This window comes from Alosa pseudoharengus, unplaced genomic scaffold (assembly GCF_046254945.1).
Source record: "Alosa pseudoharengus isolate Yale_2024_CS ecotype anadromous, Long Island Sound unplaced genomic scaffold, YU_APseudo_1.1 YU_APseudo_1.1_scf_19, whole genome shotgun sequence".
Lineage (NCBI taxonomy): Eukaryota > Metazoa > Chordata > Actinopteri > Clupeiformes > Clupeidae > Alosa > Alosa pseudoharengus.
In genome coordinates, this window is record NW_027468657.1 from 21,209,163 (window position 1) to 21,233,159 (window position 23,997).

At 43.6% G+C, this 23,997-nt stretch overlaps 2 protein-coding genes across 5 annotated transcripts in view; both read right to left on the bottom strand.

The window, feature by feature from the left end:
• Positions 1–772: 772 nt before the first annotated feature.
• Positions 773–11,520, bottom strand: LOC143132449 (arrestin domain-containing protein 3-like). Of its 2 annotated transcripts, XM_076291992.1 has the most exons (7): positions 10,759–11,136; positions 10,531–10,636; positions 10,179–10,239; positions 9,877–10,024; positions 9,577–9,673; positions 2,714–2,970; positions 773–2,389 (listed from the first exon to the last, which is right to left on the bottom strand). In XM_076291992.1, the coding sequence occupies exons 4-7, from the start codon at positions 9,961–9,963 to the stop codon at positions 1,739–1,741; spliced, it is 1,092 nt and encodes a 363-aa protein (XP_076148107.1). In that variant the 5' UTR covers positions 9,964–10,024; positions 10,179–10,239; positions 10,531–10,636; positions 10,759–11,136; the 3' UTR covers positions 773–1,738. The 2 variants fall into 2 exon arrangements, with proteins under 2 accessions (XP_076148107.1, XP_076148106.1); XM_076291991.1 differs by lacking the exons at positions 10,531–10,636; positions 10,759–11,136 and adding an exon at positions 11,177–11,520.
• Positions 11,521–12,098: 578 nt separating this feature from the next.
• rnf130 (ring finger protein 130) overlaps positions 12,099–23,997 on the bottom strand; it is a 53,611-nt gene continuing 41,712 nt past the window's right edge. Inside the window, exons 7-10 of one of the 3 annotated variants that reach the window (XM_076291993.1) lie at positions 20,686–20,782; positions 19,433–19,637; positions 17,891–17,984; positions 16,063–16,743 (exon numbers count right to left, since the gene is read on the bottom strand). In XM_076291993.1, coding sequence (XP_076148108.1) covers positions 16,728–16,743; positions 17,891–17,984; positions 19,433–19,637; positions 20,686–20,782 — 412 coding nt within the window. In that variant the 3' untranslated portion in view covers positions 16,063–16,727. Of the gene's footprint in view, positions 15,941–16,062; positions 16,744–17,890; positions 17,985–19,432; positions 19,638–20,685; positions 20,783–23,997 lie in introns of those variants that run through there. The other 2 variants (XM_076291994.1, XM_076291995.1) reach the window with 2 other exon arrangements.

The window sequence follows — 23,997 nt, forward strand, 5'->3', positions numbered from 1 at the left end:
TGTTTACCGGTACCTAAATTACATCTTAATGCTGTTTAGATTCCATTCAAAGCCTTTGTGTACTTTGCTGGTACAGGCAAACTGATTAACAGAGAAGCTCAGGCAGAAGTGAGGACCCAGAGGCAGGGGCTGTCTGTGGCCCACATACTGTAGATGGGAAGTAACCTTGGTGCCACACTGTTCCATTGCTTATTTTGACCAAACCCGCCTGAGATTAAAGCTGCAGTTCAAAGTCTCCCCCTGTACTGTAAAGTACATACAAAAAATATTCATATAACAGTACACATGATGTTATACAATAGCATGACATTAATGTTATTGATATGTCAATGAAATGATGATGTAGGCCTAATGGTGCTAACCTATCAACTTATTTTTGGCGAACAATGAGCCAAATTATATAAGACAAAGAAAGCAAATAAAGTTATAACAAATTCATATGATACAGCCTTAGGAAAACACAAGTATGTGGTAAATGTGGTGTCCGACAGCAAACCATATACTGTGTCTAACAAGATAGTTATGGAGATCAACCTCATTTGTCACAATAACTTAAATCAATGAGCTAAGAGTATATCGCTTACTGTACCACTACCACATTCACAGGGATCATTAGATACTGGGCTACAAGGTTGACAATATAACAGGGTATATAACAGCATGAAGATCAATAGTGTCGATGGTTGTGTCTGAGGTTGTCAAAGCATCAGAGGAATGTCAGTGGCTAAAATGACGAACTACAAAGTGTAGAATGGCCAATAAAGATAACGACTTCACTGTTTATACACCTTTATTTTTGTTTAGCACACAAAATCTCGCAATGAACGTAATGAACAGCAAGTTTGCACGAGTGCATGTAGTCCACTACATTCATGAAACTGCTTGCTTAGTACATTGGCCAGGTACAAAAGTGTAATGACTATAAATTCAGATGTCTACTATTTAAAATAATGCATGTAATGCATAATCTATGTTCAAACAATATACATTTTGCTGCCTTTAAGTCCAGTCGGAGATAAAATCATATTACTGGTTTGCTACAAAACTATAAATGTCTTTCTTAGATAATGTTCCCTTACAATAATGAATGCGTAGCCGGATAAACATTGCAGTGCATTCTGTGTTCCTCCGGAGTGTATTTCTTCGAGGTTTACTTTGTAAAACCGGGCAGCAGTGATTGCACCTTTGTGAAATGAATTTTTGCTTTTACATAAATACATTGATTTGTACTGAGATGTTTGTTAATGCAAGACAGACAATGAAATGAACTCTACATAACATGCAGCCTATGACTGATACAAGACACAACCCTCCATCTTCAGAGGCAATGGAAGAGGTGGTCTCATATGCATTGAACTAGGAATTATCATTCATTACAGGGTGATAAAGCTAAGAGAGAACAGGAGAATATGACTAAAGGACTCTAGAGCTTCAGTATACAATTAAAGCCAGTGTTTCTTTTATTATTATTATTATTATTATTTATATCTATCGGGGACAACTAGCAACCCGTTTTCATCGTTATTTTTCCTTTTCTTATATTCATTTACATTGTGAACATGTTGTGTAACTCCACTGAGATGACAGATGACGTATTTGCTTGGAGCCGTACATACAGTTTGCTGTGGTATGAAAAGCACTTATTTGTGATGGAGTGAAATGAATGGATACCTTACTGATGTCATCACACTAACCACCTCGGTGGGACTTAGGCACTTAGGAAATAGGCATTGCTTGGTTAGGATGGAGGTTTAGTTGGTGTGGGATCTGAGGCAGTTGAGTTTGGAGAGCTTCCTGATGCCGGTGGATTGGGGAACACCATTTCATAGGTAGGGGGATCATACCCAGGGTCAGCAGACGGCAAACTGGGGGATGATAAGAACGAAGGTGCAGCAGGCCCTGGGTACTGCTGCGGGGCACTTGGTTTGGACAGAAAATCATGGCCAGCTGCCCCAGGAAAGTACTGCGGTGCACTTGGAGATGAAAGAAAATCGGATGTAGGTAGCGTAGGGTACAAAGGTGGTGCACTTGGCGCTGGATGTGTCACCTGGTCATACTGTGGTGGGGGCAGTTGGTCGGTTGCGTTTGGTTGCATTGGTAGAGAAACAGCTGGGACTGGATATGCTGCTGCTCCTGCTTGGTTGAAGAATGGAGGTGGTTGTAGGCCTGGATTGGCTGCTATCGGGTTTGCTGGTGGAGGACCTGGATGGGGATAGCGCACTGGTTCTGGTGGGTACAAATAATGTGGAGGTCCAGCAGCTCCTGGTTGAGGAGGCTGGCCAAAGGGTACTGGCCCTCCTGACATCCAAGGAGCATGTCTGTGCACCGGCAGAATAACCACAGGGAATTTGATCTCTGGGTCTGAACCATATGGAACATCAATGTAGACCTGTAAAAAGGTGGCAGTGGTTCAACTACAACATTCTCGGAGCAGCTTCAGACTGTATTCTCTCTGACAGACAACAACTGCACTCAATTTGAAACGCTACCTGTAAACACATTTGGGCTAGAACCCCATACATGGATTAAGCCTAGTCCTAGACTAAAAGCTTGTTGCCAATGTTGCTCTTTATAAAAGCTCACTTTTAGTCTAGGATTAGGCAACATCTTTATCCAGGAAACCAGCCCTTTATGTACAAAAAGGATAAACACTGTCTCTCACAGTTATCAAGGGAGCCCATCTCTATTCAAAGTAATGGGGAAGTTAGGGTACCTTTAATTTGTATTCTAGTCGGAGGACCTTGCAGAACAAAATGGTTGGGGGAAGGGACGTGGGAATCATCAACTCCTGGGTGACGGTTTGATGATCTTTAGATGGGATTGGAGACCCCTCCTCTTTGAATATAGTGCCTCGTTCTATTTTGGTTGATGAATGTGCAATGTATGTGATTTTCTTGTCAAGTTTGTACTTAGGTTTGAGATTACGGGACGAAGAGTTATCAATCTCTGCTTGAACGACAAGCATTTCTCCTAAAAGAGGGAAAAAGTAAAATTACACAATTTACATTGAAATATGTTATCTTCAGTTTAGGGACTGTTCGTTATTTATTTAAGGGGCTACCAGAGGAGTTTTGGGAGCGTTAGTCAAAAAAGACGTGACACTCCCTCGCCAGCAAGAAATTTTTCTATGACCCTCCAAAGTGATTGAGAAAAAACGCATGACCCTCCCCAACAATTTATTGATGCCTTCTGTACTGGGTCAATTTGGGAGCTTGCATGCTACCACTCCTTCCTTGAAATGCCTTAAAAAGGCTGTCGTTTGCACAATTTCACAAATAATCACCGGGACTGAAACATACCTGTCAACTTTTTTTCCGGGTTTATCACGTATTTTAACTTTTTTCCCGCTGTCTTAGGAGGAGCTGCAGGGCCGTCGCAAGGGGGTGCGAGGCCCTGTGCGAACTTAACAGGTGCGAGGCCCTTTTCACTTATACGTGCATAAAATCATGCGATAGCCTACTTTACACGTAGCCTACTGTCGGTGCATTTTAATAGTAGGCTAATAGGCTACACCAGCTTGGGAAATTGTATAGCCTATAACATTAGCTGAGTCACATATTTGGCCATAAGCCGTTTACTACATCACAAAACCAAACTAGTGTAGCCTAACAAAGGCGAACTGTGCTGCACGCTATTTGTCAATGAGCAGAAACACACACGACATTCAAACTATTGATAAGATGTGCACTATGGTCTGTAGGCTAACATTGGACAAATAAATGACATTGACTCGCCATATCCTGACTCAGAAAAAAAAAACATTTTCTTGCGTACTGTTGCATCGTGAATGTTACCACTAGGGGGTCCAGTGAGTCAGGTCAGAGAGTGATCTACAGCAGTGTTTCCCAAACTTTTTTTCTGGGGACCCACTTTTTAAAAATGACAGACCATCGCGACCCATTTTACTTCAGATCTAACATGCAACCTGCATGCAACCATATTGTTTTAGGCCACAGGTTCTCAAACTTTTCTTGGGGGTATTCTTGCATGCTACGCAGTCGTCACTCTTCAGCATAGTAAAGAGTACAAGAGTGTTCCTGTATTTCTAAAGAGTGATGTTGTAGGCTACGTTGCGTTGCAGACAAATGGATCCATAACACCGTCAATTCCTATGTAAATATAGCAAGTAACTCAAGTTATTATATTGTAGCCTATTTGTGGAGGTTTCTTTAATTGGAAAGTAGAATCCGCATTTTCCTCTGGAGTTAAACGTTTGTTTGTAGGTCGTATACCAAGACCGTGTATTGATGTTGTGACAAGCTATGTTGTAAGAATGTGAAATGAATATATCAGAACAAGAGGCTTTTGCGCAATAGTCAAAAGATAATGCGCCTTTACTGTAGCCTATAGAGTTTGCAAGGTGGAAAACGAGAGGAAATAATAGCGTTTAAAATGTCCATTTAAATTGTAGCCTAATAATGCACTGTTGAGCATTTTAAATCTGAAATAATAAGGAATGTGAGGAGGTTGCTATTAACTTTAAAGAGTGCGTCTACAATTGAAACTATCTACAGCCTATGACGCAAATAGAATAGCAATGTCCGGTATGCGGATGTCTGCTTTAGTTGACTAGATTTTAAATCGGTCAAGTTGAAGAGCTGGTGTCCGTTAATCTTCGTGCAAATAGGCTGATTCATGTCCCTTGCATTTTGCAACTGCGAGGTCCATGGCAGGCGCCCCACAGAAATGTTTCATTTTGCGAGTGAGATGTCCAGGCTGTCCCCTGTGCGACGTGTTCGAGCTATTCTAAATGCAAAATTGGCCGTGACTGTGGTAAACAAACTATATCTTAATGGAAAACTGATAGCTTTCCTGGCTAAATGGTAAAAGTTAGGCCTATTAGACAACATAAATTGTGCTGACGACCCAAATAAAATCTCCTGCGACCCAGTCATTGGGAAACACTGATCTACAGGATGCTAGAAAGTGATGTAGAGTATGCCTGAAGTTGGAAGGAATAAACACATTTAAGTTAACCGTGAAGCCTAGTCACTTTATTACATTGGCGACGAGGATAAACTCAGTAGAGGATTACGATGGCCACCTATGGAAAACTTGGTGAGTTTGACTCAGAGGCGGATGACTAGCAGCAGTATGTTGAACGGCTGGATTTCTACTTCGCGGCTAATGAAATCACGGATGCAGGACAAAAGTGGGCCATATTCCTGAGTGCATGTGGAGGAAAGACATATGCCATTCTGCGGAATTTGTGTCAGCCGGGTAAGCCGGGAGATAGCTCCCTGACAAACTTATTGACGCTTTTGAGCTCGCACAAAGCGCAGCATCATTGTAGAACGTTTTAAGTTTCATTCAAAAGTCAGACAACAAGGCCAGTCAGTCGCAGCTTTTGTAGCTGAACTGAGGAGACTCACAGAACACTTTGCATTTGGAACATCACTCAATGACATGCTTAGGGATAGACTGGTGTGTGGCATAAACAACGACCACATTCAACGCCGTCTGTTAGCAGAACCGGATGATAAACTGACTTTAGCGACAGCTATGGAAACAGCGATGAAAGATGTAGCTAAGTTGCAGCAGCCTGGAACGGAGGGGCCTGTTCACAAACTACAGCCTGTGGCCTCAAGTCAGAAACCGTTTGCTGCAGGGTGTTTTAGATGTGGCGGAACTCACGGGCCTGCAGACTGACGTTTTGTAGACGCAGTTTGTCACAACTGACAGAAAAAAGGACATTTGGCGAGAAAATGCAGGCAGCCCAGACAGAACAGAAGGAACACACGGGGTGCAGCCCACATGCTGGAGGAGGTGCAGGCGTGACAATCTTAAATGAGGAAACATATAGGTAGATGGGGGGAGGAAAACTTCATCCTGCTAAAATAAACCTCTACACTTACACCAGAGACAGAGTAGATGTGTTAAGCAAGATGTATGTACAGGTCAACTACAAGGGAGGGGCAGATAAAGCCATTACTGGTGGTTAGAGGGCAGGGCCCAAACCTGATGGGCAGAGATTGGCTCAAGGCGATTAGACTAGATTGGACAGCCATTTTCCAACTGCAAGTAAGTCAGCAGCAGGAGTTAAATGCTCTACTCTCACAACATGGGGAAGTGTTTACAAGTGAGCTGGGCACGTTAGTGGGTGCTACTGCTAAGATCTACGTAGACCCAGAGGCCAAACCTTGGTACTTTAAAGCTAGGCCCTTGCCAAATGCACTAAAGGAGAAGGTTGAAACAGAGTTAACCTGATTACAGAGAGAAGGCATCATAGAGCCTGTGAGTGGGCAGCCCCAATAGTTCCCATAGTAAAACCAGTCAAAACCATAAGAATATGCGGGGACTACAAAGTCACAGTGAATCCAGTGTCCAGGTTAGACAACTACCCAATTCCGAAGACAGAGGACTTGTTGGCGATGCTGGGAGGGGGCCAGAGGTTCACAAAACTAGACATGTCTCAGGCTTACCAGCAACTTCTATTGGATGAAAATTCCAAAAGATTCACAACAATAAACACACATCGTGGACTCTACCAGTACACCAGGCCCCAGGCATTTTTCAGCGCACTATGGATAACTTAATACAAGGACTTTCTCAAGTAGTGGTAAGAGTAGGCGAAATCCTGGTGACTGGGAAGGATGATGCCAGTCACCTGCAGAACTTAGGGACAGTACTGGAAAGACTGACAGCAGCAGGACTCCGTCTCAGGAGAGACAAATGTCTGTTCATGGCACCAGAAGTTGTGCATCTGGGGTACAGAATTAACCACAAAGGGATTCAACCAGTGGCTGACAAAGTTCAAGCAATTGCAAACACTCCTCCACCAACAAACCCAACACAGCTGAAGTCCTTCTTGGGAATGCTTAATTATTATCACCGATTCTTGCCAAATGTGTCCACCGTGCTTGAGCCTCTACATGAACTCCTGAGAAAAGGAACACCATGGAAATGGGAAAAATGTCAAAGTCAGGCATTCGCGGCAGCAAAAGCGTGTCTCCAGTCAGAGCAACTGCTGGTGCATTTTGATGACACTAAACCCCTCTACCTGTCCTGTGACGCATCACCATATGGTGTGGGAGCAGTTTTATCCCACAAGTTCCCAAACGGCACAGACAGACCCATAGGATACATGTCACGGTCACTGTCATCAGCAGAACAGGGGTATTCTCAGTTGGAGAAGGAGGCTCTGGCGATAATGTTCGGCCTAAAGAAATTCCACCAGTACCTGTTTGGAAAGCACTGTACCATTGTCACAGACCACAAGCCGTTGCTTGGCCTGTTGGGTGAAAACAAGGGCATCCCGCAACTGGCGGCTATAGCCTACGAATATACCTTGGAGTACAAGGAGGGCTCAAAGCATAGGAATGCAGATGCTCTGAGCAGGCTTCCGCTGCCAAGCACACCCATGGTCACACACAGAGAAGGGGAGGTGGTGATGCTCCTGAAACACATGAATGGCACACCGCTGCAAGTCAAGCAGATTCGGGACTGGACTCGGAGAGACCATGTACTGTCCAGAATACAGCACTGGCTCATGCAAAGCTCTTGGCCTAATGTGCGCACAGACCCTTAAATGCAGCACTATGTGAGACGACAACATGAACTCAGCGTGGAGGATGGGTGCATACTGTGGGGGAGCAGAGTGGTAATACCACCTCAAGGGAGACAGACCATGATTGAAGAGTTTCATGAAGCCCTATCCAGGAGTTTCTAGGATGAAAGCATTGGCCCGCAGCTATGTGTGGTGGCCGAACATGGACACAGATCTGAAGACAGCAGTGCGCTGATGTCATGCGTGTCAGTCCAACCAAGCCAACCCAGCATCAGCACCGTTACATCCGTGGGAGTGGCCTAACCAACCATGGATGAGGCTGCATCTGGATTTTTGTGGGCCAGTGTTAAATAGTAGTGAAAAATGTTTCTGATTGTCATTGATGCCTACTCTAAGTGGATTAAGGCCCACTCAATGCAGACCATAACGTCAACCTCGACCATAGAAAAGTTGAGGACCATCTTCGCCACCCATGGAATTCCAGCTGTTGTGGTCAGCGATAATGGGCCAAGTCTGGTCAGTGCTGAGTTCAAACAATTCCTACAGAAAAACGGCATAAAACACGTAACTACAGCACCTTACCACCAGTCCTCAAATGGCTGTGCAGAGGGTGCTGTGGGCGTGTTCAAGGGCGGAATTAAGAAGATGGGGGAGGGGAGTGTGGAGACCAAGCTATCCAGATTCTTGTTTAAGTATCAATCAACCCCTCAGACCAGTGGCTGACCAAGTTCAAGCAATTGCAAACGCTCCTCCACCAACGAACCCAACACAGCTGAAGTCCTTCTTGGGTTAGTGAGTCACACCTGCTGAGCTCCTCATTAACCGGAGAATCAGGACTCCAGGAAAGTAGAGAGGACGGGACCAGTATCATGGAAGGTGAAAACATAGGATGGTAAGCTGGTAAGACGAAATCACGGTATGATCAGAAACTGACTGAGGCCACCAGTCTCCAAGAAGAAAGTTTACCGGTGGATCCGACGGGCCCACCTCTGGCAGAGCCTGAGCATCGGGCACCAGAGACTGTTGAGCAAGCACCCCCTGAACAGTGTCTGGAGGAGGGTGCACGTCATCAAATGAGAGTTAGGATGGCACCTACTTATCTCAAGGATTATATCCTTTCAGGGGCAGAATAAACCCTGTAGGTGCCTCGAGGAGGGTAGTCAGCCCCTACCTCGTAGTTAGAGTTTGTTGTTCATTGTTTGAAAAAAAAGAAAAAAAATGTGTATCTTAGTGTGGACTATGGGGGGAGGGAATGTTCAATGTTGCATCGTGAATGTTAGGCAGTCAGAACCACTAGGGGGTCCAGTGAGTCAGGTCAGAGAGTAATCTACAGGATGCTAGAAAGTGATGTATGCCTTAAGTTGGAAGGAATAAACACATTTAAGTTACCCGTGAAGCCTAGTCACTTTATTACACGTACCTTGCCGCAAACTCAGCAAAACTCAGTCTTTTTCAATTCATAGAAGGGCGAGCTCACTAGTCTCTCCTGTGACATGGAGGTGCGCAAATAGTTTTTAATAGCCTATTCAACTTTGAAAGCTTCGTTCACCCGATGCCAGTCACTGATTGCAATTTCAAAGATCGGGAAGGTTTGTTCAATCGTTTTACATTTTAAATGCAGTAGCCTATCTGTCTCCTTTGGAATTATATCTTGAGCCAATTATGAGGTCCCGTGTGTTACGTCCTGGGATTCGGACGTGCCGGGTGGTTATGAGGAGCAATATGAGAGAGAAATTTGATGATCATTGATAGTTGTTTTGGGACGTTAAGCCTCGTTAAGCTTTAGGCTATAATAGACGTGACGTGAAGAATACATGCCATCTTTGGCCAGGTGCGAGGGCCATCAGACGCGAGGCCCAGGGCAATGGCCCAAATTTTGCTGTTTTCATGAATACAAAAGTTGGGTGACCCTCCCTCCTAGACTAAAAAAAGTTGGGTGACCCTCCCCTCAACAAAGAATAAAAAGATATGACCCTCCCCTATTTTCATCCGGTGGTCCATTCCATAAATACCGAACAGTCCCTTAGCAACTGCACATCATTGTATACACAAAACAAATGTTTCTTTACCTGGCACGTATCCTGTCTTTTCAAGCTGAGCTTTAAAAGAAAGGCTACCAGAGGAGAATATATTCATCTTTTTGTCTTTTTCTCCGAACTGGGGTGACTGCACATAAAGACAAGATCATAGAAGTGAGAGTACAAAGTTTACCCACAAGAGAGCACTGTAGAGCAGACAACAATTTTTACATCCACGTTCAATTATTTAGCCAATTGTGCTGTGCAAAGCAATGGCTTAAATTCATGATGTATTATTATTATTATGCAATTAGCTTTACTATTATGTTCTCATCTGTTCGAGACACTCACCATTAGCTGAGCAGTGTCTCCATCTAACTTGGTTGCAAAGTTTATTTTGGCTGATGCTTTCTTTTTCACTTTCCAGGATCGTTTCATCTTTGCCTCGAGTTTATATCTAATGTTGCCATGGTGTCCCTCAAAGGATGATGGAAAGTGCCTAGAAACCAAATTTATTTTATTAAACCACATTTTCTGACATTCTATCAATTAACATCAGGAAAATAATTGACTGATTAATTAACTATGGAAATAATCATTAATTGCAGCCCTGGTTGTTGTATATTGATATTGATATATGCTTATAATCTTACCCTTCAGGAATCTGTAGGCAAAATGGATACACATGCGTCCCAGGGATCACTTTAGTATTCTCTGTTTAGCATGAAAACAAATATAACCTTTAGGCATGTTTTTAAGACAAAGGGGAGCCAATATACCTGCGTGAAATAAACTACATAAAACGTACGTTTTCCTTCCATCTACCAAACCGTTTAAAACAGCCTTGGTTCCTCTAATTATCTTGTTACTTGTCATTCATCTGTACAATTTTCCAACATTCATAAGACCTATGGATTCATTATATTAAAACACATGGTTGTGTTTTAATATAATTAATCCAGAACTCGTTTCAGAATAACTTCAGGGCAATGGATAAATACTTACTAGCCTACATCACAGACTGTCAATGTTGTTTTCAGATGTGCTGTTTACAGATGCATGGCATGTGTAGTCCTTTTGAATTTCAGAGCGTACTGTAATGTTAAGAACACTGCATCCCAATACCCAAATAGTTAAGCCTACCAGATAAACATCTTCCCATTATTTGAAGTCAAGACAAGGGCAGAGAGTATGTTAACTGACAGAAAGTTCATCTGAAATAGTGCAGCATACCTTCAGCGCGAGCTGGGTCGTGCAAACTTGTCGCTCTAGTCATGTAAAATTGGCCAAAATTTACATTTGTCTTCGGGCTGTGGGCGTAACTTAACTATAACACGCTACACGAGTCTATCGAACGGATAGGCATAGGGTTACTCAACGTCTGTTTAGGCTACATTAAGAAAAAATCGTTAAGGAGTAGCCTACCGGATATTTACGACAATATTCCGTCCACGACAAAAAGATAAGACATGACTGCAGTGGGCTTTGCTGGCCTTATTTCAGGCCCTCCCTCTCTTGGGTTACCAGAGTGCAGCACGATAGCCCACAACTCTTAAAGAGGTCTCAGGCACTGCTGCAATGCTACATCCGCAAGAAACACAAACACGACTTTAGCAGTTTGCTACAACTAAACAACCTTCAGTTACCTTACCAGCTTCCTCTGATATTAACATTTGTTTCAATTTGAAGTATCTCTCGTGAGCTGAATATGTTCGGTCGTCATCGCCGTGTCGTTCGGTCCAGCGGACGTCTGCGTCTCCTTTGACTTTAATGAACAAATATTCTATCTTGGCTTCCTTTCCTAACTGCAGAACCACACGTCCTTTAATACAATCACCACAGGTGAACGTGTTCTCCTCGTTTATGGCATCATAGCTCACTGAAAAATCTTTCACAGTTCCCGGCATTGTCAATCAGTGAAGAGAGGGACGTCCCAAAACGAACATAGCGTCCTCCGACTGTTTTCGTCGGTCTGTCAGTAGGCTACTTCAATGAGCCCCTAGCAAAAAGGCAATGCTTGTAGTAGCCAATAAGCACCCCGTCGTCTCCGCCCCCAAAGGCTGCACCTAAAAACTGCACACTGTAATGTAGCCCACAACCCCAGTAAAATAAGCTGTGCAATCATGGCAATCACACACCCCGAATGCTTTCAATAGTTGAGGAACATTAACCTAGATGTTTCATAGGAGTCAGAACTGCAGCCTAGGCTATTTAAGAGCAAAATAATCAGCAATGTCAAGTTACAAAATAAACATGCAAATTATTCTCAATCCCAACAATGTTGAAGCAATTATTTTCACTTCATAGTTCAACTAACCTTATCTTCACACACAAGCAGGAAGTTAGTTGATAAGCAGACAACTTTTGGCTTCAAATAGGCCTGGCCTATACTAATCATGTCCATGTCCATGTAGCTTGCTTGCTCCAGCACATTATCATTTTTTATTTTTTTTATTTATTCTTTATTTTAATAGGTGAGTCCCATTGAAATCTGGCATCTCTTTTTCGAGTTTGAGAATGCGAAGATGACCTCTCCAATATCAAGACATATGTAAATTGTTATGCTACAAGTACTCACTCCAAAACAATCACTTTTAATCACAAACTGGAAAATGGTATGCCAAATGGTTAAATAACTGAATGAGAAAGAGATTGAGTTGAGATGATCATCAAAAGTGAAGAAACCTGATTACAGGAAATTACAAGTATTGCATGCCTGGAAAATATTGGTTTGCCTTGCACAGTCATCCTCTCTTGCACATGTACATGGAACAACTTAGAATAAGCATGAAATAGGCCTACCAGTTGAAAAAAAGCAGAAGTAGCTTACGAAATACAATTGAGCGGGTGAGGGCATGATGAGAATGACAAACAAAAATCCGAGGAAAAACAATCCTATTAAACATTATTGTTAAAAAGAGAACATAAATAAACATCATCCCATTTGTTTATGAATTGGTAGGCCTACAACAGAATGGCAGGAACTGATCTCACCTGCCATGCACAAAGGTTGTACTGCTGGACTTTGTCTGTCACAACTCATAAAGCATTACTTTAAAGGTGCCATGTGTAAGAATTGAGGTAAAAATATCCAAAAAATGAGCTACACGCATCAAAAGAATAAGAAATAAGGGCGGTGATGTCATAAAAAAAAATGACAAGGTATAGTGCTGCAGATATCAACCTGAATTAGCATGCTAAATTACTAGCCACAGCCTGACAGGTGTCATATGTTGTGAAGGTAGGGGCGGAGCATAGACAGTAGGCTTGGATCGGAGGAGGGACTATGCCATTTCTCGGTTGTTACGCTAGGGTAAACCAACTCACTTTCTGTAGGTATGCCCCCATCTTTTATGGAATGTGGAGTATGAATTGATTTTTTGGCTGACATTACACATGGCACCTTTAATGATTCTTCAAGCACTCACAGATGTCTTTGCTTATGTCTTTATGTCCACTATGTGTTTGTTTCAATATGAAATCTGTCACCAAGAAATATCAAATTCCCCATTTGAATCAAACAGCCATCAAAGACTTTGGCAATCAAATCAACAATACTTGGAAGCATTGGTACTTCTGCAATACCTGAGCGTTCCCTAAAGGGTATGTGTTTGCTGGGTTTCTTCTTTAAACTTAGTGATACCTGTCCACAGAAAAGTTGAGCAGCTAAATGCCATTTCATTACATGTTTTACAAAGTATCTCAATCTGTACAGTATGTGACAAATAAAATCCTTGTATTAGAAATGTATCATTATAGTGTGCTTGCTAAAGCAGGGACGCTAGTTATTCTTAAGTTTTCTTATTATTTTTATTCCCAGAAGCCCATTTTTTTTGGCCACCTCCTGCTCCTAGAGTCTAGGAGCTAGACCTTTTGAGATCCATAGGGGGGAGACTTTGATCCATAGAGGTCGCTGCAATTAGTCAAGGCATTTTGGACATTGCGTTAATGCACATAACTTTTGACCCGTATGCCCGGTTTTCAAGAATCTTTGGCTCAAGCCGATTACAATGCACCCTCTGACGTCAATTTCCGCCATTTGGATGTTGGATTTTCCAACATATTGGATTTTAGGGAAAGGGAAACTAAATTTTCACAGGACAAGTTTTGTCCGATCTTCAGATTTACATTTTACATTCATTAATTTAGCAGACACTGTTATCCAAAGTGACTCACACATGTCAATATTACAAGGTGTTTTATTGTCCCCCGGAGCAACTTGGGGTTAAGTGCCTTGCTCAAGGGCACAGTGGAAGCTGGGAATTGAACCCACAACTTTTTCAGGCTAATACACGCCAGCTCCTTAACCACTACACTCCCACTGCCCCCAGACCATGCGTCACAAAAGTTACCCGAAGGATTTTTGCTGCCAAACAGAGAGTAAGGTCATATCTCAGCAACACTTTAATGTATCAAAACTCGGGACTCCATCATGAGGACACAAATACAATTTGGTGTCCTTTCACCTCTAAGGGGCGCTGCAACTAGCAAAAATGGCGTTTCGGATGTGCGTTAAAGCACGTCACTTTTGACCTGTATGCACGATGCTGAAAAATGACCTACTATTGGGAATTCTTGAATAAAGCCGAGCATATTGCACTGTCTGCTACCGTTGAACCGCTCCAGAACAAGCACACTTTGAAATGTATTCTACTTGGGATTGATAGACCCTGATGACTATTATAGGCCAATCTACAGGTAGAATTCTTTTTGTTTACCAAGTGCAATTATGAGGAAAGGTGGCTACTGTGCAAATTATATGTGTATTTATTGCACATATTTTTTGAGATGTTTTAAAAGTGACCTACATTATATTGAATAGCTTGAAGTATGCCACCATATTATTTACGATATGTTACGTTACATGTTATTTATGGTTGGTCTCCAAAGTAGGCTAATGCTTTTACAAAGTTTCTCAATAATCTGTGTCCACTTGTTTCTTAACAACATCCGTTTGCATTACCACATTGCAGCTTTCAGTTGAGCCTTGCAAAACAGATCAGGCTGTGGCTGAGACACTGGTAGGCAATTATAAGAAGTTTAATGCTGAGGCAGTATGTAACATGTTTAGCCCACAACCATGACCAATGTTGAGCAGGTCACAAGTTCATCCCAAAATCAGATACAAAGACAGGAACACAAAGAGACAGCATGGAACAGAGGACTCCCTTCCACCCCATTCTCCGGGAACGACGAGAAGGACAAACAGCGCGTAGAGGCCACTTGAGATATATAGTCATACATATATATATGTATATATGCAAATACCGTATATATATATACTAAGTCCCCATATAGGAGACACACTGGAGATTCGTACTCGCTGAGGGTATTTCATTAGCATCTCTTTAAATACACATTTAAAATGCTTTTCTTTATATATATATATATATATATACAGAGAAACTCTGATGTTGCTAAGGGGGAGGGGGTAATGCTGTTTGTTCAGAGTCCCAAATGCTGATTTCTAGTTATTAGTGATGTCCCTGTTCCCCTCCATTCATCTCGAAAAATGAGTAGAATAGAGAGAGTGGAGAGAGGTTGGCCAAGTACACACGAGTCAACTTGGCAAGGCCCCCGTCATCACCATCACACAAAATACAATACAGCCAGCTGGCCCATAGACACAGTCTCAGTCTGCTTTTTTTGCATCCTTTTTCTTAACACTGCCATCAGTAAAAACAAAGAGCTTCTTTTTGGATAGAGAAGGAAGGGAAGGGAGGGAGAGAGAGAGAGTGAGGGCAATCAATTACTAATGTACACGTAGGCAAGAAGCTTTTAAACACACAAACAAAAATCCAAGAGCTGATTTTGTTTTGTTTTGTTTTTGGAACTGATGTATGGAGCAAGAGGAACTCAAAGGTCACTTTCAACAGTACCCTCACCTAGGAACAGAATACAGAAAACGAGTCTTTTGCGAACAAAGAAAAAGTATTCTAGAGAAGAAGAGAGGTCGAAAAATTTTCGGCTATGTGTTTGTAGAGGAGTTTTGAGTGTGTTTGATAAGGCTGAATCTCGTTCGGGTGAACAAAACCAGCCCCAAACCACCTCATGGTCTTAGCAGTTACATTCTGCACTCTTAGAAAGTCGGAGTTTGCTGTTGTCGGTGTCAGGTTTTTCTTTGTCATCCTGTCACAGGTGTGATGAGGCGACTCTGCTGCCACTGTCACTTGTCTGTTTCCAAACGAGGCCTCATCACCAGACGGGGAATGCAGGAACGAATTGAAGAGGTACGGTGGCGGAGTTGGGTTGGGAATCGAGGTGGTCTAGGGGTCTTGTGAAGGGCTGGGGTACCAGTCTGAATCTCACGACTTGTTCTCGTCGTACAGGTCCAGGGAGGCCTGAATATCAGGAAGCTCCATCTCACAAACGACATTTCGTGGTGACAGAGAATTTCGGTTGAAAAAATGTCCACCTGCATAAAAACAAAGAAAGCATTAAGGGACAACGTTATATGTATGCAACACAGATTGTATTAACAATGAAAATGTAGAGTAGTGATTCAAATAAATAATTAAGTAAATTAATTCAACAGAATACATAAGAAATTATTTATTTTCACAGAAAAAAGTACACAAACTGGTGCACAGAAGGAAGATGCATTAATAACCTACAACATTAAGAATATACTTCAAATGGAAATGTATTTGTGGTCACAATTATCAAAGAGACCGTTTCAAAACCTGATTTTTAAGGTTTCCTTATTACTACACAGTATTATTTTCACCACTAAAGGAACGAGTAGACCGTATTTGGATGAAGTTGTTATTGGGTAGAATACAACTTAACTTCCCAAGTAAGAACATGGCCCCTCACAAATGTACTGTCTGACAAGTGCCAAAAGTGACATCCAGTGGCAACATTGTGCATTGCAAGGACACGTGAAGCAGTCAACCTTGTGATCTGTTCAATGGCCTCCCGCCTTTATATCCAATTGTTCCAACATATCATAACAGTCACTGTTCCAATTACACATTTTTTAAACATTTACATGCTAATTGGCACAATTAATAACAGTGAGACAATGTACAGAGGGGATCGACATGTTTAATTGATCCAAAAAGCTTTAATTTCAAACATCTAAAAATAGGCACAGTGATAAGTTCAGAAAAGCAGCACAAAAAATGGCACAGTAAAATGGCGACAGTGGGAGCCTGTGCAGAAAGGAAGGCTTCATTTTTCAAAATATTGACAGGCTTCTTTCACTCCACCTCCACGCTGTAAAGCAAGAGAGAGAAAACACAAGAGCATGAGCATCTGGAATAGTAACCACATTTGAAGAGTTTGGTTCCAAAACGCTATATCTCCTTTTTTAGAAATGTTAAATGTCATGTCACTTAATTATGTATTTCAGGTAATATCAATAAAATTGCAGTTGTGTTGTTTTGATTGAGTATAGATAAATCACACAACAGTACCCAATTACAGTTCTACTGAAATTACTTGGAAAACAATATGCAAAAAAAAAAAATATTTATGAAAATTCATTAAAATGGAGGATATAGTGTTTTGGAACCCAACATTTACAGAACGTCTACAAACATTTCATTTGAATTATGAATTAAGTGTCTGAGTAAACAACATGCATTCCTTATCCCTTCAGCAAGAGAGTTTTCAACATTCTAACAAAAGATTCTGTAAAGTTTAAGTGTAAAAATATCACATAATTTTCAACAGTGGTTGGAGTGTTTTTTTTAAACCTTTTTATGTTAAGAGAACTGTCTGAAGCAACAAGGCACACAAATCAGTTAACACATTATAGTGCATGCTTAATGTTAGAATTAGAAGTTACACCAAGTCACTACAAATTGATGCCTTAGGTTCACAGAGCTGCTAAATTTATCATTAAGGCCAGTGGAAGCACACAAGGGATTAGTCAGCTATCTGGTCAGCTACTGAACCGGGAGCAGGTGAAGGGAGGTAATGGGTAACTGTGTTTAGACAGCATCATAAGTTGAGTTACAACTCCCTAGGACCTAAGGCACAACCTGTGTGACCAATGAGCTCAACCATGGATTTCTCAGGATAATTGGAACTAGCTGTGTGTGTGTGGCAAGTTTAGAGTATGGCGGCTCGTCTATAGCAAAAAACATAATCACGATTATTTTGAAATCCGTGCTTTGAAATCGAATACATTGAAATAGAGATTATTTAACACTATTACTCAATGACTCTGGAAACATACTGCAGGACTATTTCTGGAACTTGAAAATAGAAACTCTTACTTTAAAAGTAAATTTCCAAATCGTCAAAAGACAGAATGTAGCCACATAATCAGTGTTTTTCATTGGAAGCCAAAATTGTACTTGAAAACTAATTGTACATCCCTACTCTGTGTCGTGTCGTGTCGTGTCGTGTCACTCACTCGAGGCTGGAGTAGCTGGCCGTGGCCTTGATGATCATGTAGCAGAGTGTGAGGGCGCTGAGCAGGCCAAAGCTGGCGATTATAAACCACTCTTCTGTCAACAGAGGAAAGGAGGAGGAGGGGGTCACTTCTGGGTGTGGGGGGAGAACGGGGGGTCACCACCCCCCCCCCCCATCTGCCTGGCGGTTGGCAGCGAAGACGGGTGGCAGAGGGAGCGGGTGGGGGATCGGAGGGCGAGTTGACGTGGCGACAGGAGGATTGCAAAGAGGGAGGAACAAGTTGAGGAGGCAGAGAGACAAGCGAAAGAAGAGCTTCCACTGCCTGCGAGAGAGGAGAAGAAAGTGCCAGCGAGCAGCAGTGTACAGCAGTGAGAGAAGGAGCCTCTAAGGAAAAAATCACACGACTGCGAGATTCGCACACAGAAAGAGGAGAGAAAGGCAATACATTCCCGCCCACTGCCTCCCACTCCTACACACACACACACACACACACACCTCTTCTAAAGGGTAGGCAGTAGAGACGGCTTGACAGAACACAGCTTCTAAGTGGTTGCAACAGACAGTGTGTGGAAACCCTGGACATAAATGGTGTCACATTTGTGTGTTTGCAGAATGAACATTCAAAACCATCTGAATAGAGCTGCTTAAAATGAATAGAGAGAGGGAGAGAGAGAGAGAGAGAGAGGGAGAGAGAGAGAGAAAAAGAAAAAGAAGAAAGGTAGAGAGGAGCATAAACCAAGGGAAACAAAACAAGAGGCAAGAGAATGCTGAGGAGGGTGGGCTGGCTGGGTGGGCAGCATCCTCCAACAGCAGCCCTTGGGGCTGCCAACGGGTTAGAGTGCTTACTGTGCAGGCTGTGTGCGTCTGGGGAATAGGCCACACACAAGCCCAAGGAGTAGCAGAGGGGGGTGTGATGGTGGAGGACACAGACTGCCTGTGATCCATCGAGCACCAAGGCCAAGTGAATGGCTGTGTCTGCACCGTAGTCCCCCATCCACCACAGAGTGCAGTGGGTCTGTCTGCCACTCTCAAGTCTTACACAGACACAGAGTTTTTATTTTCTTTTTTGCTGACAAACTAGGATTAATGACAAGCTTTCTGTGAGGTGAAATGACTGAGGTAGCATGGAGAAAGCATAGAGTTTGAAAGCATAAGTGTGTGTGTGTGTGTGTGTTTGTGTGTGCAGCTCTGCCTTCAAAGTATACAGTGACTCATTAAACACTACACCAGTGGATCAGATGACAACAAACAATTCCTTATCCAGCCTTTTTAGTTAAGCTTTTCCACTACTCTGATCTCTCTGTGCTGACTTTCTCACAGCACTTAGCACACCCACAGGACAACCTTTTGGCAACGAGTCAAACAGGAAGCAAGAATCAACACAGACTTAATCTCATCAGAAGACAGAGAAAACACTGGTGAAGTTTGAACTCGCGAATTGCAGAGCAAGTGAGAAGAGAGCCAGTTCAGAGGAAAAGGAGAGCAAGTGTAGCATTTGGCAATAGTGTGTGTGTGTGTGTGAGTGAGTGTGTGTGTGTCTTACTGGTAACAGCGATGTTTATTTCTCCAGTGCGCGGGGTGACCTCTCCCTCGGAGGAGATCTGTGAGGTGCCAGAGTGGCGCAGCGGCTCCAGGCTGATGGTGGTCTCACTGGACAGGTCCACTAGCGCCGTCCGCTGGCTGGATGTCTGACTGCGTGGTATCCGATCCATGTCAAACGCCACGTTGTCCACGCAAGGCAGGTTGGGCTGAATGGATATGTGTGCAAAGAGGGGGCCATTATGTCTTAAAACAATCAACTATACATACACTCCAGAATAGATCTAAACAACACTGACAAGATGATCAGCAACCCAACTTGCTGAAAAGCGGTCTTATTTTGTCCTGAAGAGGTTTAATTTGCAACACTGACAGGCAGACTATCCCACGCTACACATTATCCCATACAGTTAATTGCCAAAACAATAAAATACATTTCTTCAAATGAATGTCTTTGTTGAATTATTTTGTTGTAGTTTCATGGCTTCTGCTAATATTTTTTTTCTTAATGCCCGTAGAAGTATTTGTCTTTGGGCCTAAATTGATGTCACCAGCCCACAGTTCTACTAACTTATCAGAGTTTAATGCCTCAAAATAAAAAAAATAAAAACATAGAAAGCCGACCTAAACAAAATGACCATGTTCATTCAGACAGAACAGAATAATATTACACCAAAATTCCCATTTGACTGTATGTGGAAGTGGAGAGTAAAGGGCTTTCCACATGACAAGCGAGACCTGCTAGTATTCAATTAATTTTCAAATGAGAAGCTGCCCAGCAAAGTGGTCAAGCAGGCGCTTTGAGTGAAAAAAATGTTCAGTTCAGTTCTGGAGGTGGCGGTACGGCCACTTCAGTTTTGAGTTGTCTTGTGACAGATGACAGACGAGGCGGGAGGGTGCGGGACAGAGAAGTCGGATCGCTTTCCATCTGAAAAGCCCTTAATACTGTGCAGTCATGGCTTTTCATGTGAAGATACACTTTATCTCCAGCAGGGGGCATTATAAGGCAGCTCATGAACAGAGGCAGACTCCATCTCTTGCCTTGATGGCTCTCAGAATTACATTACGAGTCCTTTTATGGCAACTAAAGGCTATCCTTACAGCTATACATTGGCGTTATTGTCTTGTGGGGGTGATGATGCGATGCTGACAGCAAACAGCTGTTTCTTGACAGTCCTCCAAGGTGATTACTTTAGTCCAGCAGAATCGGACTGTCTTTGATGAGGAGTGACGGGGGATGGGGGGGGTCTAACTCACCATGATGCCCAGGGCTTTGAGGATGTTGAGTTTGCACATGGGGCAAGTGCAGTGCTCGTTCAGCCAAGGGTCCACACACATCTTATGGAAGACGTGCCTGCGGGAGAGAGACACACAAAAAAAGACCAAACGCTCATTCAGCATTATGTCTAACAATGTTGCCGCTTTTTGCAGACGCATTATTTACACGCCATTCAGACCGTGAGCCATTCAGTATTGGGAACACAACAGAGGCTGCTCTGGGTGCACTGCTACATGGGAAATGAAAGGAGCACAGTTCCTTTTCAGCGTGGCTTGACATTTCACCCCAAGCACCAAACAACACAACCTGACAAGACTTCTCTCTTACAGGAAGAGAAGCGTATAATCACTCTGAGGTAGCCGTGCAAGAGAGAGAGAGAGAGAGAGAGAGAGAGAGAGAGAGAGAGAGAGAGAGAAAGAGAGAGAGGAAGAGAAAGAGAGAGAGAGAGAGAGAGAGAGAGGAAGAGAGAAAAAGAGAGAGAGAGAGAGAGAGAGAGAGAGAGAGAGAGAGAGGAAGAGAGAGAAAGAGAGAGAGAGAGGAAGAGAGAGAAAGAGAGAGAGAGAGAGAGGAAGAGAAAGAGAGAGACTCTCAGGGCCGAGTGTCAGTTGGCTTGTAGACGCAGCGGGGAGGACTCCATGAAGAGCGCCAACGCAGGCAGACACAGAGCAAAAGAGAGAGACAGAGACAGAGACAGACAGGCAGGAAAGAGGAACTCAAAGGATCTGCGTGGGCCATCAAAGTGTGCTATTCAAACTTCCTTCCTCATCCCTGCGGGCCTCCGTGGCAGCACAAAGACAGCCCTGTTGGGCACAGTGGAGCTGGCCTGGGCTGGCCTGGGCTGGCGTGGCGTGGCGGAGGGGCTTGAAATCCACACAGGGCAGGAAGACGGTGTTTACATGCCCCTTCAACAACGCCGCCATTTGACCAGAGGGGTGGGAGAGGTGACAAAGCTGCTGTTGTGGCCAAACTGACCTCTGTCAGGTTGCACAGTGGAGGGAGATAGAGAGAGAGAGAGAGAGAGAGAGAGAGAGAGAGAGAGAGAGAGAAAGAAAGAGAGAGAGAGAGAGAAAGAGAGAGAGAATCCTCCACTGTCTGCTGTGCAGTGGGATCCCTGTACACCCCAAGCCCAAGACTATCCATCAAACAGATTTGGCTGATGCTACTTGAAAAAAGCATTCCTCATCCTCCCCCTGCAATCACTTAATACAACACAAAACAACATAGCGAACGCGCTGGCCTACTCCCGACTCCTTTAAGTGCAAGTGCTGCAAAAGCATTACAGGAATGCATCACGGTAGGATACCTGAGGATGTCATTAAAAAGGAATGTCTCTTTCTGCTAAGTGCCTTCGGCAAGCCTCGTCTCGGCCTGGACAGTGACCAAGAGAGCCGACTCATCGCTCTCGTTATACAAAACAGGCAGCCAGGTGGGACGATGCATTCTGCGGGTGGATTTTTTGACATTTAACTGAACTTTTTTTCTTTTTTTTTCAACTTTTTTGTTGGTTGAGCGAGAAAAGCAAAAGAATGTTTAGTTATTTTAGACTTGCTTGAGGGCTCGTCAGACATCACTGAGTCATTTATAAAGATCCGACAGCACTTTATTGCTGGAGTGTGCACGGGCAGACTGGGAAGTTAAAGCATTTTCCCCTATAAAGATGTACAATGCTGGCTACTGTTGGTCAGCGGAGGGAAAGACAGGGGGCTACTGTAAGTTGTTTGGTTGAGTGAGCGAGGATGAAGGATGAGCTTCACTGACGTGGGTCTGCGAGTCTGCTTTTTTTCCCCTTACTTGGCTGCCCTGGTTGAGAGAGGGAGAGCGTGAGGGAGTGTGAGAGAGTGCGAGAGAGAGAGAGAGCGTGAGAGAGAGAGAGAGAGAGAGAGAGAGAGCAAGAGAGGTCCATGAGAGGCGTTCCTGTCTGGGCCCTAATGAAGGAGAGCATGCGCCCTGTCACATTGAACCAGAGGCCAGCGGCTTTATTGGCTTTCATAGTCGGCACACAAACAAGGGCTCTATGAATTAATGATGAGATTGTTTACAATGCAATGGCTCTTAAAGAGGGCATGAAATATACCATAGACGAGACAGGCTGACAGGGGGGGAAGAAGTCAAAGTGTTTGACTGTAAAACAGAGATAAAAGTGTCTCCACAAGTAAGAGGAGGAAGCTGAAATAAGTCTTAATCTTAAATCTTACAGTATACTAGCTCCAGATCGGAGGCTAATTTATGTCCATTGCAGCATGTCCTTCACCCTATAACACTCTGAAATGTGTAGACAGATATTGTGAACTGATATTTCTCATATTCTCATTTCTCATTATTAAAAACTACTGATCAGTTCAGCCAGCCAGCATTGCTTTGGACCAGTCCACTACAGCTGGCCTACCAAAACCCTTCCACTGGGCTGCACTAGACTAACCTAGGCAGATGTCGTTAATGACCATGGAACTGCTCCTGAGGGCAGGAAGCAGATGAGCAGTTGCAGCCTGTCCACTCGAGCCCGACCCGAGGGAGGCGGCGGTGGGAGGGGCGGGGGTAGTGGAGGTGGGTAGGCAGGGGTAATGCAGGAAGACGTAAATTGAATGGCCCCAGCCGGGTCAAGTGTGCTGCCATTACTTATGCTCTTGGCTATTGATTGTGGGAGGGTGGTGTGCCCATGGGAGGGACGCCGGCGGTGTGTGTGGGCGGCGGGACGTGCCGTGACAGGCGGAGATACGGCTGGTTGTTGTTGTTGTTGACGCGTGGACGCTGGGTGTGGCCATGTGATAAGAGGCCAACATGTCCCATGACAGAGTGTGACTACTTTTTTTCTCCTCAAAACTCTCTCTCTGTCTCACTCTAATTCCACCCCTCTTTTCTCTCCCTCGCTCTCGACTATATTAAGTCGTCGTCTTCGTTAAAGCTAAAAACCTCCGCTGAGAGCTAAATGCACTTCCACGTTTTTTTTCTCCCCCTACACTCCTCTAATCTTCGGACATTAATTCTCCTTTCCACTCCTCTGCTCTCCCCTTGCCAGATAAGTATCTCGAATACCCATTTAATCACACTCTCTTGATACGCATCTAGAGCAGCCATTTAGAGACTCCTCCCAAGTTTATTTCGCACCATCACATGCGTGCGTCTTCACACAGACACACACAGACACACACATACACATCCCTGCACTGATGTTGACAAAAAGGGAAGAAAACCCTCAACTGTTCATTTTCTCCCCAGTGCATGTTTTATCCGCGGCCATTAGAGCGTAACTGGATTAGGCTCCTGAGCCTGAGTCACATTAGCAGCAGCGG